Here is a 24,428-nt window from a genome sequence, read left to right as displayed (position 1 = left end):
TACCTTAATAATGGAAGTAATTTTAGTGGGAAGTAATTTTTGCAAATTTTTTTTGAATGAGAGAAAAGAAAAGAACTAATGATACTCAATATATATATAAAACCAAGGGTGTAACAATGCAAATAGTATAATACTTTCAAATATATTAAAACAAAAAAGCTGTAAACTGGCACATTATTACAGTTTAAAACACAACAAACTACAAAAAATACTTTTAAATACATTAATAAGCGTTCTGTTCAAATTTAATTTTGGTTTACTATTTTAAAATCTGAGACCCTAAGCACAGCTGTACCTTATGTCAAGGGAAGTTACATAACCGTTCCTAGTCCTACACATTATCAAAAACTTATATATAAAATTATTCCTTATATTGCCAACAAACAAAACAAGTCATTATAAGGTCAATTGTCTGTCTATCATATGGTTAGCTTGTTGATCAAATCAGCACACAACCACAAGGCTACAGTAACTCCATGTTATAATATTCACAACACTCCAAATGGATCAAAGACACAAATACAAAATATAGGAAGTGAGACACTCTAGATCTCCATCCCTTTTTGCTAATGGCACATTAGTTGAGAATTTTGCAAAGTTAGACTATTTTTCAAACTATGCTGCATCATGATTATTAAGCCCACATTACAACTGCAAACCTGTGATTAAACTTTTAGGCACTGCTTAAAAATTCTTGATCTTTAAAGATAACGTATTAGCATATACAGCTTGTGTGGTGCCAGTGCTTATTAGTTATAACTCTTGTAATTTGACCAGGGTTCGGTTTTGCTTCCAATATGGGCGATTTAATGCTACCATAGCCCTGGGTACCCCAACCATGTGTGGGAAATGGGGTAGATGGTGCACTGTGTGGGCTGTTGGATGTTCCAGGGTTCCAGGAAGTTGTCGACAGAGAGCGTAGCTAAAGATGAGCATTAAATACTCTAGGACTATCCTTCTAAGCCATGGCTTCTCTTGGAAGTAATAGACTGGGTATATTCCTTAATATTCGTGAGGCTAGCCATGTTACAAATATGCACACTTATCTCTCTCTCAGGCTCACATTGTTTTTTAAAATCATGAGCTGGCAGTTTATTTTCTTGAAGTAATTTATTATTCTATAACTACCTTTGTGGCCCTTCCTGGAAACAATTGACAGGGTACATCCCTCGAAATTAGTGAGGCTAAAATATAAATCACCACTTGTACATAATGTTTGTTTACATCATTTCAAGCCGCCATTTTTAAATTTCTTAGCTCCGCGTTTGGTCACGTGGCTATAAGCATTGTTTTGATGATAGGCACACCGTTACAGTCACAGTTTCGTATCTCAAGATTTGTCCCATATATGGTGAAATTGTGTCCATATAAGGCAAATGTTTTCGTCTAGGAAAAAAATAATGGCGCGACAGCTGCAGCAGAATGTAAAGGCAGTTCTAGCTCGGATTTTAAACGTTCTTGCTGAAAAAACTGAATATTATGGGAGTCACAAGGAATGCTAACTATATACAACAGGATGTATGTATAGTTACCTTTACTTTTTACCTTTTTTGGTAGCTAAACATTTTTTGTTAAGGTAATTACAACACAAAATCTATAGCTAGCTAGCTTTACTCTAGCCTAGCTGATGACACAATACAGGGTATAGTCACCCAACTTTCCTTTTTCTTTTGGCTAGCTTAATGGTAATTTGCATAAAAATGTAGCTGCTATGTTGCCATCAGTGCTATTGTAGCTCTGCAGCTACAATATCAGCACTTACTGATGATACGCACCCTAGTGTAGAGTACTCCAAAGCCTTTCTAATGCACTTCAAAAGGACATGTACTTTGTACACATAGGTGTTATTAAGTATGAGTGTTACTTAATCCTACTAAATAAATGCGCTTATTTTACATGGCTTGCCTCACAAATTTAAGGGATATACCCTGTCTATTACTTCCAGGAAAGGCCTGGAAGTAATATAGATGCGGAGTCTTAGAGTATTTGTGGCGCCGTAGATTAGTGGTTATAGCTGTGCGGGAGACCAGGGTTCGATTCCTCTTGACAGCGATTCAACATGGGCGAGTGAATGTTACCATAGCCCCGGGTTAACCCAAGCCATGTGAGGGAATTTGGAGAGATAGCACACTGTGTGGGCCGTTGGATGTTGCCAGGAGTTGTCTGGTAGAGCGTGGGCCCTAATTTGGTCTGCGTAGGTCAAAATGAGCATTAAATACTCGAGGACTCTCCATCTAAGCCATGGCCCCTCCTGGAAATAATAGACAGGGTATATCCCTCGATATTTGTGAGGCTAGCCATGTAAAATATGCACATCCATCTATCTATTTAATGCTCATTTTGAGTTACGCAGACTTTTTGATAAAGCCTGACTCCCACCAGACATAAACATTTCAGAAAAAACGTGTCATGAACTGTTGTGTACATTGTAACATGTTGCGCATTCGAAGCGGTAGTTGCATTCATTTCGTTTTTATCTACTTAACTAAACGTTCTCTTGTGGTTAATTAAAAAACTGCTGGTTCTCTGTTGGTTATTTCAAAATACTGCTGGTTCCTACTTTAGGAAAAGCAGCCATGCCCCAATTTCCCTCACATGGCTTGGGTTGTGATAACATTTTCTTGCCCATATTAAATCGCTACCAAGAGAAATTGAGCCCCAGTATCCCACACAAATTGTGAGAGTTAAAACCACTAACCTACGGCGCCACAATAATTATTTACATATTTGGCGATTGACAATGTGAAACTGTGTATTTATTATTAGATAATATATTTTCCTTATTTGTATAGCTTGGGAAGAAATGACATTTGCGATGTGAATAATGAGACATGAAATGGATCTACGAAAAGATTGGCATACAAATTTAGCAGCACATTCTATGGTCATAGAGGAAGACAATATGTTACCTTAGTTATATATATTTTTTTCATTTGTTATATATCTTATACTCAGTAGCAGCATGAACACTGAATATGAAAAAGCTAGACACGAAACTTATAAAAACTTAAATTAATTTTTGTTCCAATGCAGTCAAGCATGTATATATGTAAACCAAAAACATATTTGCTTTATTTTATGTATATAAAATAGTTTTATTGAAAGCACTTCTTTTCTATTCCTAAGGCAGATTTTCAAATAGAATTTATTAAGTATTTAAACACATTGAAGTCAGTAAGAAGTCTGTGTTAAATATCAAGAGCTTTGTTAGCTGAACTTTGACATTATATATAGAAAAAGTTATTAACACCTTTTACACCTACACACACTACATATCTTGGTAAAGTCGTAACGATGTTAGCTCCTTGGTGTGAACAAGGCGATAAGATCAGTGACAATAACAATTTCATGACAGTTAGATATTATGTCAACAAAATTATGAAACAAACAATGATAGAAGCTCCAGTACAGTAATTGTATTATAATATACGTGGATATTTTTTACTTTTGTAAATATTCAGGCTTCTATATAAAATCACGCACCATATTTAATAATAGATTTTAGGCTTAGCACTTTTGTAACCTGATAATGTTACTTTATATCGTTTTGCACAATCTTCTTAGTCAGTGTCTACTCAAACGCACCGTAGTAACCAATCTTCATTCTAGTCCGGCTACTATTAAAAACTTTAATGTTCCACTGGTGTATGAAGAATTGAACGTAAAACGTAAAATGCGCTTGTCCCATTAATTTTGCCGAGGCTTTAATTCTTTGCAGAAAGCTGTTAAATTGTTCACAGATACTTGTGTTCGGTGAGTTCATTCCACTTAACCTGCTACTGTTGTAGGCTTGAGAGCATTTATGGCTGAATCCGTGGAACACGTCATGAAAAAAACGCGTGTCTTGAAAATACCCAGATTCTCGATTTTTGGCGTACTCGCAGCCACAAGCAAAATCGTAAAAAATGGTTTCGGGCCCTTTTTCCAAATGGGTATACAATGATGCCAGTGCGTCCTTTCTTCCTTCACTTCCTGTTATAATGTGAAACCCAAGACAGTGACCATGATAAGGACAAAACCACAAAAAAAGATATGTTGTCCCTTTTTTTGACACGTCCGGGTACACCTTCCGACATCTAACATCTGGGGTGTCATCATTTGCGGTGTCTTTTATTTCCCTTTTATCCATGGAAAAACTTCGCATTTTTCTTATTTGCTCTCCATTCTCAGTAAAGTAGTACGCTCGACCGTACTTCGCCGGGTTATAAGTACCTTCTAATTTCTGAGTTGGTGCAGGTGGAGTATTAAAAGAATGTATAGATTTTACACGCTCGCATACGTGTACGAAAAAGCTAAGCGTGCTTCGTTTTGGAAAAGGGCTTCTCAAAATTGATAATCTTTTACCTAAGCTTAAAAACAGCGTAGTCTTTCCGACTTCTTCCAATAGACCATCTGGATTTTCGTCAGACGTCCATCCGGCCTAAGTATCAAAACATATTAACCTTAATCAACTAATTGTAAGAGAGTAATAGTTTTTCTAAATGGTTGAAAAATTTACCTGGCAAGTACACGTTCCATTAGCACTAGGAACGAACAATGGGAAAGTTTCTGGTTCTTTAATATCTATTCTACTTCGTTGATAGAATTGTATACTTAAGTTGTTTGAATCTGGATTGGAATCAACAATTTGAGTAGAAGGACAATTCTTGCCAAAGGTCCATAACCCACATGCAACATCAAATATATCTTCCCACTACGAAGAAAAGATGTGTGTAAAATGCCGAATGTCCATAGATTCAAAATAATTCTGACAAAAAATGTTTACTTTCTAAAGTCAAGCTTAAACTTTGAAGGATTTTTTTTTTTACTTTTTTCTCAATTTTTAACGTTGTCGTTTATCGGTGTCGTTTCCGTTTTTACCGCAGTAACATGAACGTATTCATAATTCTAAAAATTCGAGAAATATAACGGACATTAAAATGTTATTTATAGGTGGAGAACATTTTAAGGCAAAAAATCAGTATAAATAAAAGTAGGAAAAAAATTAATAGCTCGTAACCGTGTCTGTTGTTACCGTCCGTCTATGTCTGGCGTATATAGTTATGTAATGATTGTAAGAAGCTGAAAAAATGTACATAGCGATTACATAGAGAGTTGAAAACAGCTAAATTTAAACAAATTGAAATTAATTTGAACGTTAAGAGAAAGAAAAGGTTACCATAAAGTCTCCACTGTAGCTGTTGTAACCACCCATAGCAACAACTTGTTTATTTTCGTTTCTTAATCTCCAGTGAAGACGGTTATGACGGAATAATTCACCACAGAAATATTTATAAAGATTTGTTCCGTAATCATCTGCCAAGTTTGGATAAATGGCTGGTGTTATAGTTGCCGCTTGTTTTGACCTTACTGCAACAGGATATCGTTTCCGATAAGGTTCTCCAGACCTCTTTTTTGAATACGGAATTTCGCATTTGGAACCGAACAAATTGTTCAGGCACGCGTCAATTATATTTCCTGGGTCATTTCTGTAACACCATGCTTGTATGATCCGGTTTCTTGGTGACCCGGGATAGTACTTCATAGATGTGGAAAACCGTTGTTCATACTTCAATTGTGAGGAACTAGCAGGCCAGTCCCACCGATGGTGGTTTGATAAAGATGAAATAATAGAAAACTGATCGTTCAGAGAAATCACAGAGGGATATTGCTGAAGGAGACATCTCCGTATGCTTTGTGAAAATGTTGACTTGGAACGATATTTGACAATTTGAGGTTGGAGTGTTGAACAAATTTCTTTATTATCGCATATAACGTGACTAAAATACAAAAAAAAACACAGAAATAATAGGAAACAGAAGGATAATTCAGTATAATCATTTCATCGCATGCGCGCAAGGTTACATACGTACCGATTCTCAATTTTATTTTCATTTGCCTCAAACTTTTGGCTGTTGTGCAACGTAATACCAAAAACAAATAGACATTTCACTTTTTCTGACTGTATGGTTGGCATAATCGAGCTCATAGTATTGTAAAAACTATTTTTGTTGCCTTTTATATTCCTTGAAGTTACATTCTTCTTTTTTTCGTTGCAATTTTCTAAAGAAATAAAGATACGGCTCTTTAAATTATAATTTACGAGAGCAAAAGTTTGTTTCTAATTTCAATAATCTGACAAAGCAATCGCAACTTGGTTATTGGAAAGTATGATGCGTTAAGAAAAGCACATTCGTCCAAGATACGCAGAAACTGCAGCGATACATCAACTTCTAAAATGGATTGGGAAATAAAAAAAGCCTTGCAACTTTCTTTTATTCTAGCTTAAATTTAAAACACTCTTCTACCAGATTATAATAACGATTACTTAATACGAATTACCAGAATTGCGCATTGTTTGGTATAATTTTCTAGATCTGATTTTTTCCATGTTGACATCATCCATTGTATAGACATGGTAGGGTAACAGGTCATTCGTTAAACCTAAGCGTTGCTGAATAAAACACTGCCCTTCGTTATGAAAATACCCTTGAAATCCACCAGATTCAAAAAGGCGGCACACATAAACTCTTCGAGCTGGTACTTCTATTTGCAAAACAGAGCAATAAAACACATCATCATAATAACCAGATGCTGCCATTGTCAAGCAAGTGTCCTCTGCTTTTATTATCGCGTTGCTCGCTTTAAAACAAGATGAAAGCATTGCCGTTGTTATTGAAGTCTCCAAATCTAACGCTTCGTGGCATTTATTTAAATTTGCCAATGCGATTTTCTTTTTATCTGTCTCTACCTCCACTGAATGGGCTAAATATGACAAGGTAAATATGATATAGAACACAATACTTAGTAATTCTTTTAATATGGTGACAACGCAAAGTTTAGCTGTTGTCACGTTAGCAAAGTAGTGAACGATGGGTTAACATTACTGACAATATGTATCAACATTCTTAAATCTGCCATCTTTTAGTCGCAAGATATGAAGTGGGAAAATATGAAAAATATTTATATATATATTGCTTCCTTTGAAGAAAATGTAAACTACAGTCAACTCCCTCTAACTCTAATCTTTTTACTGTCGAGTGGAACATGCTTCAATTTTATGTATGGTAATGCATTCTTGATACAGTTTAGCATGATAATCTTAAAGCGTACTAACTTTGCGTAAGTATGTAATATATTATATCCAACCGGAAAGTTAACACTTAAAATGTTTACAATAATTTCTTTTCGTCGTTTTAGTAAATTTTACTTTCCTCAGTGAACAGTTCGATTTACTGAACATTATAACTAAGAGTAGGCTTAAGAGCGGTTTGCAAGGTACCCGAGGTCAGAGTTAACGGGTAAGTATTATCTTTAAGGAATACTCATGATGACGACGCTAGTGTTGGAGGTCATAAAATTTCGAGCTGTTTAGAGTTTCGGGAGTTGACAGTATATTAATCACCTACACGAGTTGGCAAGATCTGTGGACGTGATACTGAAATTAGTATCTTCTAAACCACTGTCAATAATAACATTGGAAGCAACCTCCATGTCTTCAACTAACACCTCTGGAACTTCTTCTAATGATGTCAGCATTGCATTATATTCTACTTCATCCGTACTTATGGCGTCCATACTTAACTTACTAACTATGAAATTAAAAAAATAACTATATCTGTGAAAGGGGATAACAGGTCGAATTAATAAACGGAAATATAACTACATTAAACCTGCTGGTGTTAAGAATAAAAAAACGAATTCGTGTACAATATTTCTTTACCATAAAACAAAGTTTTAAGGTATTATTTTTCTCACGACAATAACTCAAATTACAAGAAAATGAGAACAAAAAGTAAACAGTCTTCAATAGTCACAGCTCGTTACTTTCTATTTTTTAGATAATTACAAAACAAAATAAATTGAGTATGGGTTGTACAAAACAACAAAATTATAAAATATCTCTAAGCTCTACCAATATTTGATTAGAAACATGAGTAACCATCAAGGAGTAAAAAGATTCCTTGCAGATAGTAATTTCTATTTGGGATATTCGACATATAAAAACGTCATTCAAACACAAAACATAAATTCGTATAATAAGAGTCCATTTTAAAAAACCTTTAGCAAATTTAAATTAGGGTAAAACTGCCAAAATTCCCAGCTAATGAAATTATTTCCTTTTATCATGTGATTTGTTTTAGACAATTAAAGAAGTTTCAAAATACAAAACATAGTTTTAGAAGATGTTTCTTTAGGCAAAGAAAATTGTAGAAAATATAATTTACCTTGCCTCACACCCAGACGGACTTTTTTCAAATTATATAGGAGATATTATTACAGCAATCGTCTTTTTCTGGTTTTTCAAATTTTACTCATTTTTATATATATATATTTATAACAATCACAACAACTATTACCATAGAACAAAAACGACTTTCATGTTTATAATATGCTATTTTGCTGTTCTTCCATCATAACGTTTTAATCGGTTGTTTTTCTTACAATCGGGTTGTAATGAATAAATTCCATCACGAACTGCATATTCACACATACCTACTGGTGCCTGATGTTAGACTAAAACAAAAATAGCAAAATATAAATGATTGATGTGCAAATAGAGGTTATCCTATATAATGTGAGGATCAGGTCCATGACCCCTAGGTTCCAAAAACTTTGTATCTCAATAATAATAAGTAGTCCAAAAATTAAATAGAGTATATATTGTTTAAATGACTTTCTGTGCAACTCATTATTTTGATTTCGCATTAAGCACAATAAACACATAAAAGCAAAAAATTGAAGTAAAAAATCTACGATTTACATTTCATTTAGCCCTCTGTGGTTTCGCTTTTTTACCTACTAAATAGCGTGTGTACAAAAATTCATAAATTTTGAGTAATTTTGGAAATTCATTTATTGTACAGATTTCATACACATGAACTATCCACAAGATGTTGGTATTACTTTTTGCTGTCGATGGATATAGATATATATTGGCGTTGATTCCATATGTGTAAGTAAATATTACCATTGCCCTGTGTAAGAAGTGTTATGTTGTACGGTAGTGAGGCATGGGCAGTGAAGCAGGAAGATCTTGACCTTTTAAAAAGGAATGATATAAGAATGGTTAGGTGGATGTGTAACGCCAGTCTGAGAGACAGAAAGAGTTCAGATGAGCTAAGAAGCAGGATAAGTATCCATAGAATTAAAGATGTTATCCAGATAAGAAGATTGAATTGGCTGGGGCTCTTGGAAAGAATGGAGGAGGATAATTGGGTAAGAAAGTGTAGAGACTTGATAGTTCCTGGGGCAAAGCCCAGAGGCAGACTGAGAAAGACTTGGCAGGAGGTTATAAGGACAGACTTGATACAGCGGAAGTTGAGTTTAGATCTAACACAGTCTAGATCAGATTGGAAGAGGGTCATTAATATACCCCGTCCAACCCATGCTAGCATGGAAAACGGACGTTAAGCCAAGAATGATGATGATGATGATAGGTTAACCTAACTGATGTGAGGATGTGGGCCATTTGAAGGTGCTGGGAAGTTGATTGGGCTAGTCAGTTCTCGACACATTTAGCTTCATCAACTTAGAAAGTTATAGCTAAAGGCGATAATAACAAAGGCTTACATTCCTATCTTCAGGTGTGTTAGCTATAGACGGCTTACTTCGCGTTTTTTGTGCCTGATGCCAGTGGAATTTTGCAGATACGCTACATCTTTTCTGCCATCTTTGTTTGCCTTTTTACTTTCACGGACGTTACGTACACCACAACCCGTACGGCATCTCTAGCCAATCAGAAGGCTGAAAATTTGAGATACAAAACTGTGACCGTAATTCACTCTAGGACAGGGCAAATTTAAAGGGTCGGCGACAACTCAGAAATACACGAGTAGAAAAATTGAGAAAAAAACACGAAATATAAACATATAAATATTGTAATTTCTCGTAATTAACAAATCTAATTTCGTTAATGTTTTAAAAATCGATTCGTCGAAAGGGTTCACGTTATATTTTTGTTTGAAAAATGGCATAAGAAACAGGCCGCCGTTGATTTGGGGCCGGTGCCGGCGTAGAAAGGTGATCTGTCCCCCACAAAGTTCGGGCCTTATACAAAGTCGGGCGAAAATATTTGTCTGGCTTTAGCCGCCCGACAATGAAAGTTTTTACCCTATGTGGTGCATGTATAAAAAATTACAGTGCTGATACAAAAAAAGAATTATTGATAACACGATAAAAATAAGAACGTGTTTTTTTCAGATTGATCTAATAGACATGAAGCCAGATAGGCAATTCAAATGCATATGTTACATCGTGGACCATTTTTCGAGATTTTACACCCACAGACAACAAGTTAGATTTCTTTGCGTTTTTGGTTTGTTAAATATTATTCAGTCAGACAACGGCTCTGAATTTGTGAACGACATCATTCGTAGGTGAACATTTATCATAGCACATCCGTATTTCATTCTCAACAGAGAATGCTTCACCCCGATCAGACCTCTGATCATGACGGGCGAGTATAATGCGTGTAAGTCATATTATAAAAGAACTACTTTGTTCATCACTAACATACTGTCTGGCAGTGAGCGGGATTCGAACATCATTCGTGCAACGGTTATGTTATGGCTTTGAGAAGCAAAATTCATTAGTGGTAGTCCAGGTCTTTCATAATCACAAGGCATGGCGGAACAAGGCAATAGTTTAAGGGCAGAAATTTTCGCGATTTTGGCCCCTTTTTGCGAAAATTTTAAAAAACGAAGAGAAGAGTAATTCTAGAAGAAGAATTTGCAGAAATTAAATTCGCGAAATTTTGCGTTTTTTTATCCTTGCGAAAATCTCTGCCCTTAAAGTAACACAATGAAGACAATGATCAGCGTCCGAGAAAATGACACGGGAACATGCAACTGGTCTGATTGGCTGCCAAAAATCCAGTGTTAGTATTTTGAAAGTTAATTTAGTGTATTCTGCTGAATATGTTCAAAGTCTAATAAAAGTTTTTTGCTGTCAGCGAAGTTTTTCTGATTTTTGTTTATTTTTCTTTAATTTTGAACCAAGCTGGCAACGATCTTTTTGTGGTAAAAGGCTACGGTATGGTAACTAATCTTAGTATATTTACATATTTTAGATGCTTGAACACTTGTGACACCCTACGAGGTAGTAAATGGTAGGAAAGCTGCTAGACTTTTAATGGTTTTTTTCCTGCCCAAAGTCGGGTACTTTGGATATCATGTTTGCTCTATTTTTATGGAGTTATATATGGGACAATATTCGTGTATGGTTTTCGTCGCGTCGTAAATGCTTTTCGTCGTTTCGTATCTTTCTTCGTGAGGTGGTTTTTGTCGCGTCGTATCTTTCTTTGTGGGGTGGTTTACCGTTTCGTCGAGTCGTATTTGTGTTCGTCGCGGCGTATTTCACTTTGCGGCGTATTTCACTTCGTGGCGTATTTTACTTCGCGGCGTATTTCACTTCGTGGCGTACACTTTGTAGCGAAAATTTTCATGCTTTTTTAACATGAAATATTACTAAATTTGTGTAGCCCTTACAAGAAATCCAAGTCACATGAATAAAGTGCAGTAGAATAAACAAAACCTTTAGTTTAGTGCTAAAAATTATATTCTAGTTTTACGTGATTATGAAGAAATATTTTGTGTTGTGTAAGAGTTTTATGTAATAATTTATGTTTATGTAGTTAGTTTACTTGATTTTTGATATTTTCATCAGAATCCATTTAAACTACAAAGTAGATAATAGATTATATTAATGTATAGCTAGCTAGCTAGCTAGCTAAATCTATAGCTAAGAATGTATGGTTTATTAAAAGAAAATGACAATAATAATAGCTAGCTTTACCCCAACCTCGATCCCAGGGCATGTGGCGTTTTTTTGATATGAATTTATATGTAATAATTTATATTTATATGTAAATTGATATGTATTTATTGACCTTTCAAAAGCTTTTGATACTGTTAATCATAAGATTTTACTAGAAAAACTACATGCATATGGTATAGACGGAATTACGTTAACCCTATTCGGTCCGGGGTTTTTCGAACATACTATGACCGTGGGGGGGCGGATTCCGCCCCCCCCTCAATAACTTTTCATAGGATTGTTCAAATTGAATCAAACTTGGCACACTTATAGTACGTCATAAAAGGAACAAAATAGTGGCAATAAATTTTTGCTTGCGTCAGCACATTTTCTGTGACGTCATCAGAAGCTTGAAAATTGTTAGAAATGCCACTATCTGCTTAAAATATAATTACTTTTGTTCTAGAGCAAATTTTTACATTCTGCTTGAAGTTTCTGAAAGCTAAATAAAATTTTTTTACCATATCTTCCGGTTTTCACATGGATCGAATAAAAAATTGCCAAAAATTGCCCGAAAATCTGTTTTTTCCGATTTTCGGGAAATCGGATTAGTCACGTGTCAAAATTTTTTAAAATGATTCTTCTTGATGAAACAAAGTTGTGTTGCAAGTTTCAAGTTCTAAGGATAATCCTAACAGGAGTTATTATATTTTCCCCATTATAAGGATTTCATAGAGATTTTAGGGGTAGTTTCGAGTAATGACCAATATCAAAGCCTCTGAAAGGTATGGGACCTAAAAATTTAGCATGCAGGTGTCTAATAGATAAATGTTGAAACTCAGTAAGTATCATAGCCATATAAGAAAGCAATCAGGAGTTATTAAAAAAAACCGTCAGGGGGGGCGGAATCCGCCCCCCCCCCCCGGACCGAATAGGGTTAAAGTGGTTTGAAAGTTATTTATCTAATCGCACACAGTTTGTCAATGTTGGGAATGGCAAAAGAACTAATAATCTGGCGATAAAATGTGGGGTCCCTCAAGGCTCTATACTTGGGCCTCTCCTGTTCTTGATTTACTTTAATGATCTTCATTATTCCACTCAAGTTCTAAATCCCATTATGTTTGCAGATCATACTAACCTTTTCTATTCTCATGAAGATCTCAATACACTCTACAGAACTGTAAACAACGAACTTATAAAACTAACAGACTGGTTTAAGGCAAATAAATTATCTCTAAATGTTAAAAAGACCAAATATACATTTTTCCACCAAGCGCATAAAAGAAAGAGACTACCAACAATATTACCGGAATTAAAAATCGGAGATTTCACAATCTCACGTGAAACAGAAACGAAGTGCCTGGGAGTTTTACTAGATGAGAATCTTAACTGGCGGAAACATATTGAAACTGTAAGTATAAAACTTTCAAAATCTATTGGTGTTCTTTATAAACCTCCTAAATAAACATTGTCTAATAAATTCAACCTCGTCCCCCCAGGGCATCTTGTATCTTTTCTGACCCGGGTCGAACATGGCCCTTGAGGAGGCCTCGTCACGTGACCCTCCAATACACAGTATTTCTGTGTGTAATATTTAATGAAATTTGTCTCAATGTACCAAGGATTTGTATATAACCTTGCAGAGCTAAGCAAGATCGCCGTTTTACGTCACAGATACGTGCGGCGAGTTTGTTTTGATTCCTCTCATTGCAACACACAAAATTCTCGCATATTGCCCTTGATTGTTTTGTGTAAATGTATAAATATACAATAATGTTATTTAGGCTGCTGTTTACTTGAAGAAATTCAAGCAATTTAGTTATGTGTATTTCACTGAATTCGTTGACTAGCAAGCACTGGGTTGCAAAACTTGCAGCTAGGGGAAACTTGGAAATTAGTAAATGATTTGCCCATCTGAACATAGCACTTCGTTGAGTGCAAATATGACTACATAATTTTCAAATGTTTGTATCATTCTAGGTGCCTGACTGAAAGTAGCTAGGAAGAAATTTAACCTCATATTAACATTTACATTTTTTATTCATTTTGGCTGAACTTTATTCTCATTTACCGTGAGTTCATATCTGTGTCTGCATTACTGCTTTTATATGATGACAAAGATTTTGCTGTATTTAAACAATACTTAACTGAAACTGAATTCATATATGGTGGACTCACTGCTTGCAGTTATATTGGGTGAAAAAGGCTTCAGAAGAGTATTTACTTCAGAAGTATTTTTTTCTTTTACATTTGTGGCCTTAACATTTCCAAAAAGCCACCCATTACTGATAAATTCTGCATTTTCTTTTCTTAATGACATGTTTGTAAAACGCCTTGCAGCTTTTTTATTTTTTACTCAACAAGCTCACATTTAATTTGCACACTTAATTTGCATTTAATTTATACAAAAACAAGGTTTTTTTCTGTTTAAAACATAAATAATTCAAAAATTTTATCAAAAGCATTATGCTGGTTTGAAAATTGAAAACGACAAGTCTACGTGTGATCTGTTTCGATTTAATGTATCACTGCCTTAATAGTTTAGAAAGAATTGGTATACGACTTTACCAACAGCAAAGTATTGCTACCTTGAGAAAAAAATGTTTCGGGAATAATTTTTTGAGGAAATTATTTTGGGGATTTTGGACCAAAATTAGTTTCATAAATTCGCTCTTTTTGGAGCTCATCAAAATTCTGCTGCTGTTCAAATAATAGTTCAGATAATAATAAATAGATGTATATATCAAAAGATTTTTTATTGATATATACATCTATTTTTTATTATCATTCTGCTTGGAAAATATTTAAAATGCCAAACTAGCTAACCGTGAAGATTAATTCAGTATTCTCATAAGCATCCTATCACAAAAAGATATCAGCAAAGAGATATTCCTTGCAACTAAATTTTTTGTTTACTGGCATAATTTTAGGTCGAATCTTATCTGACCTATTTCTGAGGTTAGAATAGCTTTTAAAATTTTCTGAATCTGTATCTTGGTCAAAATTGATATGCTGTCAAAAAGGCTTATCGGCGTCTCTGAAAAGGGCTAAATTCTGAAACTCAGAATGTATGATGATAAAACTATTTTTTGGCTCAATTTCATCAAACCAATCTAAAACCATATCATACCAAATCTCAAGTCAATATTTTAATTTTTACTGAAGTTATGGGACGCTATATAAACTATATACTCGGTTTAGACTTTTTTTTGTTATTTTTTATGTTCACTGCTTTGTAATTTGTATTAAAACTCTTGAGATAATATATCACAGTGGTGAGCTGTTAAATATCTACCATCATCTTCAGTACATGCCTGATTGAGCGCTCAATCAAATTTAATTGAGTTCGATTTTCTGAAATTTCTTCATAGCGTGTTAAAAAAGGTCTAGCAAGAATCAGTTTAAGAAAATGTTCCTACCTTTTTCTCTTCCTCAAAATGGCTTTTTAAATTTTTTATGCCCCGTGTAAAATTATATTTTATCAGATAGGTTTAAAAGTACTCCTTAACAAGTTTCAAGTCAATAACTTATTTTTTCACGGAAGCTTTTGCACTTTGAATTTTCTTGAATTAGGTCGGATAAATGTGCATTTAATGATAAAATGGCTCCGACGGTTAACCTACTGGCTTTTTATATCTTTTATAGTAACCAAAGCATATATGGTAATAAAACATGCCCACTAATAACAAGCTGATTTGCAAAAAGCTGCAAATCAAACCTGGCCACTTGGAAACAAGTTGAGTTTCTTTCGTGATATTTTGCTAGGTATAGTGTGCTAGCTAGCTACTTTTCTAGCTTTATTAAACATTCCCAGCTATTGAAATATTGTCTTGTAAGCAGTATTACTTTATGATGTCTTATTTTATACTCTCATTGCTTAGTAATGCTTTTTATTAAATTTTTCAACTTGAAAAAAACTTGATACTGCTTATACACCTCCGCCATTTTAATACGAACAGCTTCCTCCTGTTGGTCACAGACTCGCCGCCTCGCCAAAATGTTTTGTATGACGCAATAATTATTTGACATATCCGCGCCAATCAGGTTTCATATCGGACCGGCCTCCTCATGCCATGTTTGTATCGCCGTCCCGGGGTCAGAAAAGATACAAGATGCCCTGGGGACGAGGTTGTAATAAATTTATATTTTTCATTCGTACATAGTCATATAAATTACGCAAATATAGTTTGGGGCAGCACTAATAAATCTAAACTTGAATCGATATATAAACGTCAAAAACACGCTGTAAGGACTATTCTTTTCCAAGACAAATTTACGCATAGTAAACCACTACTGCAGTCTATAAACACTTTAAATATTTTCCAGATAAATATTTTTCAGAACGTATGCTTTATGTATAAAATGAAAAACAAATCTATACCCCCCCCCCCATAATTTCTAACATGTTTCAAGTAAGAGAAAGTAAATATTCAACCAGGTCATCTGGTCAGTACTATCCACCATACAGAAAAACTAAGGCCAGTCAGTTTTCAACTTCATATCGTGGTCCATATATCTGGAATAGCATACACAAAATTGATAGATTTGTACTTGACAATGAGCGATCCTTTAAATGTTTTCAAAACAGAGTAAAAACATTTATATTACACAGATTGAACAATAAAGTCTTATACTTTTAGATCTTTATTTATCTTTTGCAGGCATTTGTTATTTAGCATTTTTTACGTAGGTTATTTTAATTCTCTTTTTCATTCATATTTTTATATACAAGCGTCTTTATAGCAAGAGCATGATATGTTATTTCAACAGGTTCTCAATGATAAGACTAGTTATTTGTCTTCTGTGAGTTTCCTGGTTTACAAAGGTGTTTAGTTAGATAGCATTATTACAAATCTTGTAACAATTAAATTTATTGAATTTAATACTGTACTAACACTTTACTATTGTATATACCTTTGTTTACGAAAAATATCTATCTATCTATCTATCAGGATGAAACTCGTACGCGTTTCATCCTCATATAAAAAAACGCTACAGGCCCCGGGATCGAGGTTGGCTTTACCCAGTAGAAAGACCAAATCCACTAGAAAGAAAGTGAAATATATTGTGTAAAAGCTTCACGAAATTAGTAATTCCGTGTAAGAAAAGCATAACTATTTCGCCTCAAAGTGAAATACCCCACGAAGTGACATACGACACGACGAAACATGAGATCACACCAACATGAGTAATACGCCACGACGAAAACCATTACGCTGCGAAGAAAACCACACGACGAAGAAAGATACGACACGACGAAAACTATTACGAGTCAAAGAAAACCACGCCACGAAGAAAGATACGACACGACGAAAAGCATTACGACGCGACGAAAACCATACACGAATATTGTCCCACATATAACTCCATATATTTTGGGCATGTTTTTTCTGGAATAGTTGTAGATTAATTGTTTAAATTTTGGTTAAATATGTGTTCATAAGAGCGAATTTTCATTAAATTAAGTTCAGCCATAAAAATAGTAAAGCTTAAAGTAGTTTAATAAAGTTATTTTAAGACGCAAGAATGCAGTTCCAACTGATAAAAGAATCTGTTTTACTTTGCACAGTTTTGCCCTACTTGGGTTATGATTTAAAAATGCCCGAGTTGGGTATCGTATCTTACTCGCTCAGACAAACGCGATCAATAAGCACACGATTTCGTTATTTAGCAGACAGCACGTTGTGTGGGAAGAATTTCAAAGAAAAGAAAAGTTGTGCTTTTGTACGCTATGTCCAGTCCAGCAAAGGAAGAAATAAAAGGGGGGCATGCTCCTGCTGGTAATAAATATAATTAATAGTTTTAATGTACAGGCCCATTCTAAGAAAAAGTTTGCGAAGCAAGACGATAGTTTTTAAACCCCTCTCTTTTTTAGCTTCGTTGGATCCTGTGGATACAGGCATCAGATCCCCCCGAATCAGGAATATTGAGTTTTTCACTCTTGTTTGCAGATGTATTCTTAATCCTAATCTGTGTAGATTTAATTGTGCCAAATGAAGTCTTTGACTAAACTTGAATCTACCTTCAGTCAGGGAAAACAGAAAATTAGGTTATGCAACCTAATTAGGCTATCTCCTAATTAAGCCATGCTGGTAGCCTAATTAGGATATGAAATCATTTTTTTTAACTTTTGCAAAAAAATACGCACATTTGCGTCCATATTACTTGTTCTGATTCTTACCAATGCTGCGCCTAACTCATCAAAATTTTAACAAAAACTAACAACACGTAGACGAAATATTTAATTTCAAGAATGACCTAATTAGGATATCAAATAGCCTAATAAGGATGTCAAACGAAATGTTGTTTTCAAAATGGCGATCATGCTAATTAGACTATGCGCAAAATATTTTGCCGATTTTGGTCAATATCTTTTAGTGCCATCGTACAAATGCGACGATTATAAATAAATATCAAAGTTTTGAAATTTAGCTGCAGAAAGAGAGTGAAATAAAGATTAGCTTGACAAAAAATTAGCTTGACAAACATGACACACTGGGATTTGTTGTTTTGCAAGTTATATACATTATTTACTGTAGCCAACTCTAGCCGTACGTTCCAAATACACAAGCACAACAACACGTTTGTGGCGACACGGTACATGCTGCATAGTGCTCAAATGAGAATGAAAAAAAAAAAAATCAATATTTTATAATTTCCATCTCTTTAGCATTTAAGCCTTACAAATCTGATCCGAGGTTGCTCTATAATGAATTGTCAGAATTGCAGACTACTAGTTGCCAGCCTGTATAGAAATCAATGCTATTTGCAGTTACCATCTAGGTCCCTTCGTTGTATGTAGCTAAGCCTTACAAAGGATATACGCAGTCATTGCACCCCAAGGTGGAGGTGTACAAATTTCTTTATGAGAAAATTTGTCTGAAAAGTCGATTTTGGTTTCAGAACATTTAATCTGTCCCATGTCGAGTTATAACTCAAATAGGTACACACTCTGCAGTATTTTAAGGGAAGAAACTTCTGGCGTATCAAAACAACTGCGAAGTCATTTGATGATTTATCACAGCTATAAACTTTCAAAGAAGATGTTTTTATGAAAAATGAGGTTAAATTACTGCATTCTTTGTGAATAAAGCTCGGACGGACATGTGGCATTGTTCAAAATGGTCTTACATCATTTGTTTAAATATCAGTGTATATATTACACTAGCTAAGCATAAGATTGGCAGCATTAAGGGTGGCTGACATTAATGTTCCATGTATGCTTTAAAAGCTCTTACCATGGAAGTGCAGCACCGTTGAGAAATAAAAGACCTAGAGACAAGGTTGGCATACTCTAAATTCGAAACTGGTTACCTCACATTTTTGTATCTAAACATTGTTACAACGAAACACACAACTGCTGTGTCTCTTACTATATCTTGGAAGCGTGTTTTTCCAAATGCTTAAAAGTTGCTTTTCTACTGATTTTTCAATCTGTATATATATCAGCAAGGTTTTTATAGCTGGACAGCTTAGGAGACCTCCTCTCTAAAGATTGCGTGGTTTTTATGTAACCCCTGTAAAAGAGGTTGATGAGGATACAAATGTATTTTTTATCCTACTCATCTAACTATACCCCACCCAGTATGGCAGGTTATATATTAGTAAATTTAACAACTTGTTTCTTCAAATAAATTTCCATTTTCTCCAGTTTCAATGTGAGAGATCAATATTTCTACATGCGCAAGTAGCTGACTCAGGCAAGATCTACCTGTCCTGAATCCATGTTGTGAGTTGTTATATAGCTGATTTTCTTCAAGATGCATGTGCAATACCTTCTTAATATCTTCTCATATCAGTAATTTTCTGGTGACCTTGAAAATAGAAGGAATATGACTTGTTTTCAAAATCTTTGGTGTACTTTCTTTGTTGACTAGCAAAGTCCTGTCAATTGAGGTAAAAGGTAGGTTGTATGAGGCCTGTGTAAGAAGTGTTATGTTGTACGGTAGTGAGACATGGGCAGTGAAGCAGGAAGATCTTGACTGTTTAGAAAGGAATGATATGAGAATGGTTAGGTGGATGTGTAACACCAGTCTGAGAGACAGAAAGAGTTCAGATGAGCTAAGAAGCAGGCTAAGTCTCCGTAGAATTAAAGATGTTATCCAGATAAGAAGATTGAATTGGCTGGGGCACTTGGAAAGAATGGAGGAGGATAATTGGGTAAGAAAGTGTAGAGACTTGATAGTTCCGGGGGCAAAGCCCAGAGGCAGACCGAGAAAGACCTGGAAGGAGGCTATAAGGACAGACTTAATACAGAGGAAGTTCAGTTTAGATCTGAGGGTCATTAATATACCCCGTCCAACCCATGCTAGCATGGAAAAAGGACGTTGAGCCGAGAATGATGATGATGATGTAACCTTTATTAAAGTTGTTTCTCCATTTATGCTTTTCGTCAGGGAAAAGTGACAAAACTTTTTGCAAGTGACGTAAGTTTCCCCCTGACAAATATTTTGAGGGTTTTGAAAGAGATACTTTGCACTTCATTAAAAAAATTGCAGGCAAACCATATGCTCCAATACCAGAGTTGGATGATATTGTGTTGATTTCTTCAATGAAGTCCTAAATCCTCTTCAGTCGGGTGAACACCAATCTGTATTGATTTTGAAGAATATTTGCCATTTCATGACAGTCTGATGTGGGATTGTATTTAAAATATTAATAATTGGTCTTATGTGTAACATTTGGTGAATTATGGTTTTATCGAATTATATACCACCTGGGGACAAAATAATACTACAAGTGATATATCAGTATCGTTATTATAGAGAAGTTAAATTTTTTTAAATTTTTTTTTGGCAGTTAAAGTTGGTGGAATGCGTGTTGTTCAGCATCCACACACTCATACAGAAAAGTTGTCGAGAGAAGAGCTGGAAAAGGAGGAAGAAGAATTTCAAACTGAAAAGTATGTTTTGTTATCAGATAAATATAATTGGCTTTTTGGCTTCTGTCATCTTCAGTACATAAAATGCGTTTTATTATATTAAAACGACTAACCTTTTGAAACAATTTATTTAAAAAAGTTATAGTTCTAAAAGACGTGGAAAGGAATCCTGCATTGGAAATGATATTTTGTATGTGTTGGAGAATAAAAAGTTGTTTATCAAGTCCGTTTGTTTATCAATTTTTAAAATTCTTTCTTTTAAGTTTTTGTAGATGCTTACTACCTTATTACATCAACAATGATGATATCATTAGGTCAGATGAAAATCTTTATGGACCTGATTTTATTAAAAAAAAATAGATTTTTTAAAAATTCTAAAAAACCTGATTAACAACCTTTTTATCCTCTACAACATAAACAAAAATATCATTTTTAATGCGGGAATTTCTTTAACATATTTTAATGATGACGATTGTTTTGGATTACTGGAGGAAATCACAACAAACGTTTGTTTTAATTTGTCAACTAATTAACTCGTCCTTTCTTTCTTTTTTTTAGACCCGAAGAAAAGCCAGTAGTGGTGGCTGGAGTTGTAACAAAAGGAGATAAAGATTATTCACCGGCTGCGACCAAAGTGGCCCATGAGAAGCCAATTCCTTCAAAAGAAAAACCAACACAAAAAGGTCCCAAGGGCACACCGAATATCCATCTCAAACAACCTTCCAAACATTAACGTATACGTTATAGTGGAATTCTTTTCTAAAATATAGGGAAAATTTGTGTTGTGAAAAAGTAAATGTTGCTTTTCTTGTTTTTTTTTTAAAAAACAAAACCTGTTTCAATGACATAGTTACTATGTGAAAGGGTGGGGTTTGTGATGACTAATTTGTGAACCCGTGTGAAACTATGAGTTTTCGCTAGTATTTTTTTTTTTCATTTACTTTGATAATGTTCAATGCAGGTGCTTTTCTTACCATTTTTTTCACATGAATAATATTTTAGTTGTTGTTGTTGTTGTTGTTGTTGTTTGTGGTATTGACTGCTGCATAAATAACTTTCAAAGTTTTACTTATTTTTAGCAAATTTTCCACTCATAGATTTTTTTGGTGGGATGTAATTTAATGGAAACATTAGATATTAAATATATTTAAAAAGGGTATATTGAAAGAATTGTTTTTCTTATGTGTTTTTTGCTTCTTGCTATCGATTTTATCTTGTTCGGATTCGAACATGTACTTGTACCTAGCAGGTCGAGTTTATAATAATTGTTGATCGAGTTTACATCGATTGCGGACCGGATTTTTTGCTTCATAGTGCACTTTTAATCCGAAGGCCACTTTCCATAGAAGTGTTGCGAAAATATGCAAGATGCAAGTTATTTGCAAAAATTGATTCTCGCAAAAGTTTAATTCACACTAATTTGATTGTTCCGATTTACTACTAAACATTTTATATATACACTCTTTTTTTCTTTTATTTACAAGCATATCCAGGATAAAGATTCATTAAAATTCCAGCATAACATAAGCATATCCTGAGGCTGGGGAGAAAGCAAATATTTTTGAAGAGCATGTTTTCTTTCACATAAAAATCGTCGTAAACATCGAAAATGTTTTCATTAACTTCATTCTTATCGAGCAACTTTTTTATATACTGCTTTTTTCGGGTGTTAAATGTTGTTTCACATGGAAAGATAATAAGTAACGCCGTATGCTTAAAAAAGTCGAAGTGACAAAAATTATAAGTACTAGTCGTTAGCCCGTGGAAAATCCACGGGTTCGCCCGTCCTTTTTATACCGCATTGCGTGCTTCTCGCTATTGCGCAGCTAAGTTACCATTTTGCGTGACAGACAGACAGACGTATACGGGTATTATAATATAGATGCGCGGGCTGGGCTCAAAATACACTGTTCTTATAAAGAAAAAAGAATGTTCTTGAAAACGACCGTAAAAAACAATATTCTGGAATTTAATGTTTCCAGAGCTGATCAAATGTGAAACCAGATACGGAAATTGTAAAATACTTTAATCGAAAAAAAAAAACGCGAAAGGAATTTTGGCTACCTTTTTTCTCGCAAATAATCTGTGTTCTTTTTACGAAGTTTGGGCATAATTATTATAAGCAAAGGTGCCTGGTCATATTTTAAATCCGAGCGGTTAGACTTTAGAATAATGTTCGCGTATCACATACCGTGAATGCTTTTATAATCACCGAGTCTCCGATAAACGCCTCCGTAAAATTGGAAAATTTAATCGCGTAGTTCTTAATGAACGCCCCCTTCTTCAGTCAATAAGTGCTATTTAGTAGAGCTTCCTTATTTAAGCGGGATTTCTGTTGTCCGCAGAAAAGCGGAAATCGAGTCTCTTTACGGTTCTGGAAGAACGGGTCTAGGTTGATTAGTCAGGTTAAACAAGGCAAGTAAGGCATAAATAAGAATGAAAAAGTAATTCTCATTCTAAGTTTGTTCGCTTTAACCATCTTTTTTATTATTTACTTTATATATATAACGGAAACCTTCGAAGTCAAGATACGCACGAAACCAAAATAGCAGTCCGTCTAATGGGCACCCACTATATAAAACAAGTGTGCATCCTTTCCTGGGAAGCAATTTTACTTCCTGGAGGGATGTAACTTGTGTTCCAACAATTGAAATTGACTGCCCATATCATTACAGCTTTATTTGCATAACTATGTTTTTAAGTTGATTGTTACAAAAGTCTGAATTTTGCTTGCGTCTCTTACACTGAGGAATGAGCATTGCGATAAAGTTAATTAAATCCCTGTTGTTAATAATATACGCAGGGGTTGTTCGTCCATAAAATTTCGTCTATTGCCAACCTCGACCCCCAGAGCTTGTGGTCCATTAAAAAGAGGTCGAGTTTGGTCTATTCCCTCACTTGTTTAATACATCTGATTATAGCTGTTCTGCGCAATCTTAGGACGCTGCCCAATCTTTGGACATAAAATTGCCCAGTCTTAAGACTGGCCGGCCAGTCTTAAGACTTGTCAGGGCGTCACAAGATTGGGCAAAAGACCATGTTAGGCCCATCTTTGGCGCCGTTTAGATTTTAAGGAAGGGATGCACCACACGAGCTATGTTTTTTGACTCCCAACAAACATTCTTAGGCACTTAAAACATCATATTTTGGGTACTGTTGAATTGACCCGGCCTGTTTTTGGACACAGTAGAGTGAAAATCGTAGCTAGGTAGCTGGTAGAGCATGTGTTATACATTTAGCATTTATATACAGCTTGTAGTAGTGGCTAAATTTTAAAAATAAAATGTTTATATTTATGAAGTATCAGAAAAATCGTATTCAACCATATTATTAGTTAGCTAGATGTAATATCATAGTCTATAGAAGAAAAACTTTATAGACTATGCTAAAATGGTTGAGTAGTTTCAATTTTTTATACATAAAATACATGGTATATATAAATTTTTGGCTTTTGATTTTCCAAGAAAAGTTTCAAATTAAAGTTCCTATTAAGAGGTAAATTCTAAAAATTTTATTGTTCTGTTTGTCTTCCACAATTGTTCTAAGATTGGGCATGTACGTCCATAGATTGGGCAGTCCAGTCTTAAGACTGGCCACCCATTTGTCACTGTCGGAAGATTGGCCTGGCCAGTCTTAAGACGGGGCGCGTTCCAAGATTGGGCAGAACATAGCCACCACCAATGCCATCATTGTTTTTTTTGGATGGTTAAAAAGCTGGAAGGGTATCGAAATGTAAGTTCACTGTGGCATCGAAAAAGAGAACCATTTCGTACCCAGGGACCACTTATACAAAGTCTTTTTCTTAGTATTT

The 24,428-nt window shown here is 34.7% G+C and overlaps 3 protein-coding genes and 1 long non-coding RNA gene across 4 annotated transcripts; 1 reads left to right on the top strand and 3 right to left on the bottom strand.

Annotated features, from left to right (window-relative positions):
* Positions 1 to 3,401: 3,401 nt before the first annotated feature.
* LOC130642379 (uncharacterized) lies at positions 3,402 to 5,077 on the bottom strand. The gene is made up of 4 exons (XM_057449464.1): positions 5,015 to 5,077; positions 4,861 to 4,887; positions 4,499 to 4,693; positions 3,402 to 4,420 (listed from the first exon to the last, which is right to left on the bottom strand). The coding sequence occupies exons 1-4, from the start codon at positions 5,075 to 5,077 to the stop codon at positions 3,572 to 3,574; spliced, it is 1,134 nt and encodes a 377-aa protein (XP_057305447.1). The 3' UTR covers positions 3,402 to 3,571.
* LOC130642378 (uncharacterized) lies at positions 4,687 to 7,557 on the bottom strand. The gene is made up of 6 exons (XM_057449463.1): positions 7,389 to 7,557; positions 7,216 to 7,291; positions 7,014 to 7,141; positions 6,322 to 6,744; positions 5,853 to 6,042; positions 4,687 to 5,759 (listed from the first exon to the last, which is right to left on the bottom strand). The coding sequence occupies exons 1-6, from the start codon at positions 7,555 to 7,557 to the stop codon at positions 5,138 to 5,140; spliced, it is 1,608 nt and encodes a 535-aa protein (XP_057305446.1). The 3' UTR covers positions 4,687 to 5,137.
* Positions 7,558 to 7,686: 129 nt separating this feature from the next.
* LOC130642016 (uncharacterized) lies at positions 7,687 to 9,763 on the bottom strand. Its single transcript, XR_008982530.1, has 2 exons — positions 9,553 to 9,763; positions 7,687 to 8,496 (listed from the first exon to the last, which is right to left on the bottom strand). It is a non-coding gene; the product is annotated as an uncharacterized LOC130642016 (long non-coding RNA).
* Positions 9,764 to 17,356: 7,593 nt separating this feature from the next.
* LOC130642015 (death-associated protein 1-like) lies at positions 17,357 to 21,787 on the top strand. The gene is made up of 3 exons (XM_057449084.1): positions 17,357 to 17,516; positions 20,536 to 20,638; positions 21,176 to 21,787. Exons 1-3 carry the CDS (start codon positions 17,468 to 17,470, stop codon positions 21,348 to 21,350), a joined length of 327 nt encoding a protein of 108 aa, XP_057305067.1. The 5' UTR covers positions 17,357 to 17,467; the 3' UTR covers positions 21,351 to 21,787.
* Positions 21,788 to 24,428: the final 2,641 nt, after the last annotated feature.

The sequence above is a fragment of the Hydractinia symbiolongicarpus genome, chromosome 4, assembly GCF_029227915.1.
Source record: "Hydractinia symbiolongicarpus strain clone_291-10 chromosome 4, HSymV2.1, whole genome shotgun sequence".
NCBI lineage: Eukaryota > Metazoa > Cnidaria > Hydrozoa > Anthoathecata > Hydractiniidae > Hydractinia > Hydractinia symbiolongicarpus.
The sequence above is the reverse complement of the archived record's forward strand: the minus strand, read 5'-3'. Positions and strand labels throughout refer to the sequence as shown.

Excerpts from the sequence above, each read along its gene's own strand:
- LOC130642378 (XM_057449463.1), bottom strand. The coding sequence starts at position 7,557 with ATGGACGCCATAAGTACGGATGAAGTAGAATATAATGCAATGCTGACA. Across the intron at positions 7,292-7,388 it reads CACAGATCTTGCCAACTCGT|ATAATACTTACCCGTTAACT; the intron begins GTAGGTGATTAA and ends TATTCCTTAAAG. Across the intron at positions 5,760-5,852 it reads GAAAATAAAATTGAGAATCG|TCACGTTATATGCGATAATA; the intron begins GTACGTATGTAA and ends TTTGTATTTTAG.
- LOC130642379 (XM_057449464.1), bottom strand. The coding sequence starts at position 5,077 with ATGTACATTTTTTCAGCTTCTTACAATCATTACATAACTATATACGCC. Across the intron at positions 4,888-5,014 it reads ACGCCAGACATAGACGGACG|AATTATGAATACGTTCATGT; the intron begins GTAACAACAGAC and ends TCGAATTTTTAG. Across the intron at positions 4,694-4,860 it reads AATACGTTCATGTTACTGCG|TGGGAAGATATATTTGATGT; the intron begins GTAAAAACGGAA and ends TTTTCTTCGTAG.
- LOC130642015 (XM_057449084.1), top strand. The coding sequence starts at position 17,468 with ATGTCCAGTCCAGCAAAGGAAGAAATAAAAGGGGGGCATGCTCCTGCT. Across the intron at positions 17,517-20,535 it reads AGGGGGGCATGCTCCTGCTG|TTAAAGTTGGTGGAATGCGT; the intron begins GTAATAAATATA and ends TTTTTTTGGCAG. Across the intron at positions 20,639-21,175 it reads GAAGAATTTCAAACTGAAAA|ACCCGAAGAAAAGCCAGTAG; the intron begins GTATGTTTTGTT and ends TCTTTTTTTTAG.